Source organism: Camelus bactrianus, chromosome 9, assembly GCF_048773025.1.
Source record: "Camelus bactrianus isolate YW-2024 breed Bactrian camel chromosome 9, ASM4877302v1, whole genome shotgun sequence".
NCBI classification, from domain to species: Eukaryota; Metazoa; Chordata; class Mammalia; order Artiodactyla; family Camelidae; genus Camelus; species Camelus bactrianus.
Genome location: NC_133547.1, coordinates 6,703,969 through 6,711,121, shown reverse-complemented (window position 1 = coordinate 6,711,121; position 7,153 = coordinate 6,703,969). Strand labels below are relative to the sequence as shown.

Here is a 7,153-nt window from a genome sequence, read left to right as displayed (position 1 = left end):
TCTACTCAACAGCTGTACTTTTGAGAGGTCCATGTCTGCATTAAAAGTCCCTTCTTCCTTTTCTGTAACTGGAAGGGAGGGAGGAAGGGCTAATTCATTGGGCTGGACTAACAGACACAAAGCCAGCTTCAAGATTAATAGGAAACACTCTTTCTCTCAAGGACATACTTTCTCACTTACAGAGAAATATTGTTCTTTAAAATCATCAAGTGTTGGAAATTCTATCAGTAAAAATGATACATCCCCTCTTGTCTGTAGGATCTAAGTCATTTGATACAGAGTAGCAGCCTCAATTTTCAACCCAGGTGCAGAGCAAAGGATTTCTGGACCCAACACTCCACATCTACATTCATTGTAGTTTTCAAGGATAAAAGACCCTGGTCCCCTTCACTGTCCACACTTGATGTTGACCCTGCTTTGCTTTAAGCCTATCATTTAGTTGTCTAAACTTAAACTCCTCTCTTCCTCCAAATCCTATCATAACTATACCTTTTCCTTTGTCAAGATGCTCCATGATTTCTCTGTTGTGTGGTCTCCATCATCTCAAGGGATCAATAAACTTGACTGTCTGACTATGTTCCTGGTGGTATTAGGCTGAGGGACTAAGACACCTATAATCTTCAATTGCATGGCTTCCAGCCACCCTTGGGCCATAGATTCCCTTCTCTTACATGCCCAAACAATTCATCATCTGACCCCAGCCTATTTTTCTAAATCTGAGCGTTTTTTCTTACTATTTTATTTTTAAAGGAGATATAATGCTTTTCATAAAGTACACGTCTTGTGTGTACATCTCAATTAATTTTTAACATGTGCATGCCCAAATAATCTCCACCCAGATCAAGATATAGCGTATTTCGGGCACCCTAGAAGCCTCTCTTGGAGCCCCTCCCTGTCCACACCCTGCCGATCTATCACCATGGATAAGTTTTGCCACTTTTTTAACTCTTAAGTTCTTTCTGCCCCGGGAAGGGCTCAAGGGCTCAATATTTTCAAACTTCTGAAAATACCGCAGGACTGAATACCTGACTAAAAATTATAGCTGCGATTGAATGTGTAGCCGGCGGAATGGCGCCACGACCAGGTCCTAAAGGGAAGTGCCGACTGGACAATCACGTGATACGAGCCAAGCCTCCCCCGAGCAGGTGGCACAGGTGCGGGCGGCCCTGCGGGGCAGCGGCGCGCGGCGGCCATTTTGCGGGGCGCTCACGTGAGAGGACGCACGCGCAGCGGGGCGCTCACGTGACCAGGGGCGCGCTGCGGCCGCCCGGGCGGACCCGGCGAGAGGCGGCGGCGGGAGCGGCGGTGATGGACGGGTCCGGGGAGCAACCCAGAGGCGGGGGTGAGGCGGGAGGCGGACGGGCGGGAGGAGGGCGAGCCCCTCGCCGGCCGACCCCCGCCCCCCCATCCCTCCTGCCGGTCTGGGGCCGTGCGATCTCCAAGCACTCCGGGGCAGAAACTCCCGGATCCGGAGCTGCCAGCCTCCACCCCCTCCCTCCCCGGGGGTCCCCGGCTCTCTGGCCTCCGCGTCCCAATCCCTTCCAGTCTGGAGCTCTTGGATACCCGAGAGGCTAGAGAACCCCAGAATCCAAGCCCCCGGGCAGGCCCGGGCTTGTTGCCGGCACCACTTCCTGGTGGGAGGGGCGGGTCTCCCCTCTGTCCCCTCAGGCCAGGGGTCTGGATGCATGAAGTGTTTCTTCAACATCCTCCCCCGGAAGAATGAAAGATAGAGGCCCAGGACCCCTGCCTCTTTCTGCATCAGGCACTCAATTGCCCAGGTCCCCAGTCACTTTATCTGCCAGGGACCCAGAAGTGCAGGGCCCCCTAGTGTTGTCCTCCCATAGGGATCATGAGCCTTACCGCTTCCCTGAATCCCTTAGAACCCAGGAGTCCAGGCACTTCTTCCCTCCTTTCTCCTCTAGGGCCCACCAGCTCTGAGCAGATCATGAAGACAGGGGCCCTTTTGCTTCAGGGGTGAGTTTGAGGTCTCATTATTGCGGAGCGGATTTAAGGAGTGATGCCCCATTCTGATTCTGCACCCCCCCCCCACAACTCCATTCCCACTCTTAGTTTCATCCAGGATCGAGCAGGGCGAATGGGGGGAGAGACACCTGAGCTGGGCCTGGAGCAGATTCCCCAGGATGCGTCCACCAAGAAGCTGAGCGAGTGTCTCAAGCGCATCGGAGATGAACTCGACAGTAACATGGAGTTGCAGAGGTGTGGCCCCTGGGACCCAGGAGTCAGGACAGTGTCCCCCTTCTCCATCAGTACCCAGGAGTCCCAGCTCCCCTGGGAGCCTGGAGTCCAGGCCCACAGCCCCCTTTCCCCTCAGACCTGGGGTGTAGGGCCCCAGCACTCAAGTCAGCACTCTGGACCCCTAGCCCTCCCCTCTCCTAGGATCTTGAAACCCTCCTTCAGGGAGTCATTTCTCCCAATGCCCTAAATGTCCATCTTGTCCCTTTTCCCCATGATGGCCTCCTGCCATTCATTTGAGCCTGGCTCAGGCCTCAGTTTCCTTATCTTTGGTATGGAGTGGACGCCAGAGTTTCCACACTCTGCCTGATCCTTCCTCCCCAGCACCGGCTCTCCTCTCTCCTGCAGGATGATCGCGGCTGTGGACACAGACTCCCCCCGAGAGGTCTTTTTCCGAGTGGCGGCCGAAATGTTTTCTGACGGCAACTTCAACTGGGGCCGGGTTGTAGCCCTTTTCTACTTTGCCAGCAAACTGGTGCTCAAGGTGGGCAGCTGCAGGGCTGTGAGCTCCAGGAGGCTCCCTTCAACTGGGGCCGGGTTGTAGCCCCTTTCTACTTTGCCAGAAAACTGGTGCTCAAGGTGGGCAGCTGCAAGGCTGTGAGCTCCAGGAGGCTCCCTTCGGACCCACAAGGACCTGGGAGTTGCAAGGTCAACCCTTGTGGCAGCCCTGTAACCACAGAGGGAACGGAGAAAGACAGCTGTGGGCCAGTTATCTGCTTTTTCTTTCATTTATTCATTCAACAAACATTTATTGGGGCTATGATGTGTGTGACCTATACTTGGCACCCAGGACATAGCACCGGACAGAACAGGCTAGGTCCCTACTCTCATGGGGCCCACAATGCACAGTGCCTGTTAAGTGAAATAAACTAGAGTCATGTGATTGTGCACCATGGTCAGGAAAGACTTCTAAGAAGAGGTGACATTACAGCCAAAGTTGGAATAACAAGATAGATTCAGTGATGTGTAAGGATGAGGGGAAAGGCATCTGGGAGAGGGCACGGCAAATGCAAAAGCCCTGAGGTAGGACCAAGTCTGGTGTGTTGAGGACAATGAGGCAGCCCATATGGTTAGAACAGAGTGAGAAGGCGGATAAGGTGAGAGATGAGGGTAGACTGAGGGGTGTCGTGGGCCATTGCAAAGCCTAGCTTTACTCAGAGAGTTAGGAGTGACTGGCTGGCTTTAAACAAGAGAGTGAGGTGACCTGATTTATAAAAATATTTTCTAGCAAGTATGACAAAATGTTAATTGTAGAATCTAGGTTGTGTGTATATGCCAGTTCACTGTGAAATTTTAAAAATTTTCTCTCTGAAGATTCTCATGATCAAATATTGGGGGAGGGGAAGCTCCACAATATTGTTTTGCCTCCAGTGGGTAGAAAAAGGGATTTGGGGGGACAAGGGCAAAAACTGGGATGCTGGGTACCACTAATCATACTGGCAAAGGACTGACCTGGACTCAGGTAGCAGCAGTGGATGTGGGGAAGTTGATTTCTTGATGTGTTTGCAAGACTGGGCTGATGGGGTTGGAGGTGAGGGGGACAGCAATCAGGGTGATGGCAGGGCTGAATGTGGAGCTGGGGACAACAGGTGAGAAGCAGACAGATAAAAGGTGGGAAGGGAAGCTTAGGGAGTTGAAGAGCAGGTCATAGGTATGGTCTGAAGGTCAGAAGCCTTATCTGGGAAGTGACATTAGACCTGAGCTTGGAGGGATGAATGAAAATTCCCTTGGTTGTGGCGAAAGAACCAGCATGTGCAAAGATCCTGAAGCAGGGAAAGAATTTGGTGGGAATGAAGATATGGAAGAAGGGTAACGAGGTACAGAAAAGCAGCAGAAAACTGGATCAGGTCAGAACCTTCACACAGGGCCTTGTGGGCCAAGTTACGCTTTTGATGCTTATCCCAGAGGTACTGGGGAGCCACAGGTTTGTGAGCATGGCAATTGACAGTGATGAGATCCAGCTTATGATTTATGAAGCTCATTCTGACTGTGAGTGGGAAAGAGACTGCAGAAGGGCAGAAGGGGAGACAGAGAGTTGAGAAATGAAGCTTGGGGCCACTGTCCCCAGACAGTGAGGACAAGGCTTGGTCCCTAAGGCCCACCCCGCTCCCTGCAGGCCCTGTGCACCAAGGTGCCTGAACTGATCAGGACAATCATGCGCTGGACACTGGACTTCCTTCGAGAGCGGCTGCTGGGCTGGATCCAGGACCAGGGTGGTTGGGTGAGGCCCCTAACGCCATCCCGTCCCCCAGTCCTCTGGGATCCCTGGGCCTTCCTGAGCCCACCACAGTGGAGGCCCATTCCCCACTTTCAAATCATCAGATGTGCTCTATAATGCGTTTTCTTGTGTATCTGATCAACTCTTGATTCATCTAATCTCTGTTGACCTCTCTGTGACCCCTGACCTCCTGGTGATCTCTGACCTTCCAGTGACCCCAGACTGGACTAGTGCCTTCTGCCCTCCCTGCAGTTATCAAATTCTATGATAACTCTTTGACTCCAAGTCTTTAGTACCCATTAATCTTAGGCCCTTTACCTCACTCCTGCCCTCTGACCTCTCCCTGCCCCTCTCCCTCCCTGATGCCTCATGTGCCGGCCCAGGGGCTATCCCTTGGCCAAGTTGCTGAAGTGCCCAATGTCCCTGTCCCCAGGACGGCCTCCTCTCCTACTTTGGGACACCCACGTGGCAGACAGTGACCATCTTCGTGGCCGGAGTGCTCACCGCCTCACTCACCATCTGGAAGAAGATGGGCTGAAGCCACCAGCAGCCTTGGACTGTGTCTTTTCTGCATAAATTATGGCTTTTTTCTGGGGGAGGGGGGACTTGGGGCCATGGGCATTTTTCTTACTTTTGTAATTATTGGGGTGGGGTAGGGTGGGATGGGGAGAAGTGGTCTGGGGTGGGCAATAAACCTCTTTCGGGCCACACATGAGTCTGAGTCACTGGGGCCACTCCCTGGTTGTTGCAGGAGACCAGTCTTCATGTGCTGACACATGTTTTTTCTGAGGGCCCTTGGTGCCCGCTTTGGGTCAGTGATGAGTTTAGGTCCCAGCCCTGCCTGCAAAGAGCCCACAGTCCTGAGGGGGATGGGGGCAACTTGAGATCACATGTGTTATGTGTCGCAGCCTAGAGTGCTGTGTTGGAGGAAGGACTGGGCAAGGCCCAAGCCCAGCAGAGGAGCCTGGGGCCTGGGATGGGGGGTGTAGGCAGGGGCGGGTGGTGGTGGTTAGAGATCAGGGCAGCAGGGTGCAGAGAAAGCCTCCTGGACCTCCAGGAACTAGGGCCTGGAAGCTTCCACCATATGGGAACACAGGAACTTGCACATGTACTGAGGTGGAGAAATGGGGGAGGAGGGATGGGGGTGCAGACCTCGGGAGGACTAGAAAGGAGGGGAGGGTTCTGGAGCCTTTTGGGGAAGCTCCTGGGGTTTGGAAGACTGAGGAGGCTAGAGAGAAGGTCCAAGGAGACTCCAGATGAGGCCTGAGCTTGTGCGGTGTGGCCAGAGAGGAGGGACGGGCAGGAGGCTGACAGGGTGTGCCAGGAGGGGCTGGAAGAGGAGGAGGAGCTCTGAGGTCTGGCCCTGTACCTGGGTGGGACCCTCCAGGAGAGGGTAGGGGGTGGAAAGATGCCAAGCTTAGAAAAAGGCACAGTAAAAAAAGAAAAAAGGGGTGAGTATAGTTCAGTGGTAAGAGTGCTTGCTTAGCATGCACGAGATCCTCAGTTCAATCCTCAGTAACTCCATTAAAAAAATTTTTTTTTAAAGATTCACAGTAGATTTAGACACAAGAGCAATCAGAAAAGGGGATTACAGAGATTAAGTTCACTCAGAGAGTCACGATTGTCTCCTCTCTGGCTCTCTCTACCTCCTCTGTGTCTGTCTCCGTCTCTTTGTTTCTGTCCTCCTCTCTCTCTGGCTCTTTCTGTCCCCTTCTCTTGTCTCTGTTCCTCTGCCTCTCTGTCTCTGGCCCTCTCTGGGTCTCCGTCCCCCTTTCTCTGTCCCTGTCTCTCTGGGTCTCTGTACACCATACCCCGTATGCTCCCCCCAACTGTCTTTCTTCAGACCATCTTGTCTCCCCCCTTCCTCTCCCCACCCCTGTGAACACTTACCAGGTCACCTCTGCTTAGATGGAACCTGCCGGAGGCTAAAGGTCTTCCGGCTGAGGTATGAAATTTGGTGAATGAGTAACTCAGGTCCCATTGTGACTGTGTGCCTGGGGCAACGGCCCCTCCCCCAGAGACTCTCACCAGAGACACCAAGTCCTGGGAGAGGTGTCAGATAAGATAGCCGTGAGGGGAGACTGAGTCACCACCCAGAGAGAGGGGACAGGATGGCCACAGGCGGGAGCCCAGGGAAAACATCAAGGGAACTAAAAAGACAGTAAGACCCTGAGTCAAAGCTCACTCAAGGCCGCACCTTGGGGGAAGGGGCCAGACTTGCGGCCGAGCCAGGCCTAGTTCCCAGGGTCCCAGCCAGACTGTAGTCCACCCCGAGGAGATGATGTCAGTCAGTGGGGCCCCACCCCGCCCCTCTGCTGGAGCCCCTTGCGGAGCTGAGTTCAGCATGACTCAGCACAGCTGCTCTCTTGGCCACTGGCCCAGACACCCCCTTAGGACCCCAGATACTGAACTAGCTGGAATCCCCTTGCTTGGGGGGGTGCCCTGCCTGGACTTCTTGGAGAGGCTTCTCTGCAAAGCAGGCCCTGACCTCTTCCCCCAGCGCCACAGCAGCTTCAGCTACCCTGCCCCAGCCCACCAGTTATTTCTATTAGGGCACTTAAATAGGGTCAAGTTCCTGTCTTTGTTTCTCTTCCCCTCCCCAACCAACAACAGGGAGCTCCTGATGGGAGCCAGCTCTGCCATCCAGACACCAGCCTGGACTGGGTACACCTTACAAGTGTC

The 7,153-nt window shown here is 53.8% G+C and overlaps 1 protein-coding gene across 2 annotated transcripts; it reads left to right on the top strand.

The window, feature by feature from the left end:
* Window positions 1-1,208: 1,208 nt before the first annotated feature.
* Window positions 1,209-5,105, top strand: BAX (BCL2 associated X, apoptosis regulator). Of its 2 annotated transcripts, none has more exons than XM_074369279.1 (6): window positions 1,209-1,342; window positions 1,923-1,974; window positions 2,071-2,217; window positions 2,602-2,737; window positions 4,370-4,479; window positions 4,855-5,105. In XM_074369279.1, the coding sequence occupies exons 1-6, from the start codon at window positions 1,309-1,311 to the stop codon at window positions 5,045-5,047; spliced, it is 672 nt and encodes a 223-aa protein (XP_074225380.1). In that variant the 5' UTR covers window positions 1,209-1,308; the 3' UTR covers window positions 5,048-5,105. The 2 variants fall into 2 exon arrangements, with proteins under 2 accessions (XP_074225380.1, XP_074225379.1); XM_074369278.1 differs by having other exon boundaries at window positions 1,220-1,342; window positions 4,370-4,474; window positions 4,905-5,103.
* The last annotated feature ends 2,048 nt before the right edge of the window (window positions 5,106-7,153 follow it).

Excerpts from the sequence above, each read along its gene's own strand:
- BAX (XM_074369279.1), top strand. The coding sequence starts at position 1,309 with ATGGACGGGTCCGGGGAGCAACCCAGAGGCGGGG. Across the intron at positions 1,343-1,922 it reads GGAGCAACCCAGAGGCGGGG|GGCCCACCAGCTCTGAGCAG; the intron begins GTGAGGCGGGAG and ends TTTCTCCTCTAG. Across the intron at positions 4,480-4,854 it reads GACCAGGGTGGTTGGGTGAG|GGGCTATCCCTTGGCCAAGT; the intron begins GCCCCTAACGCC and ends GTGCCGGCCCAG.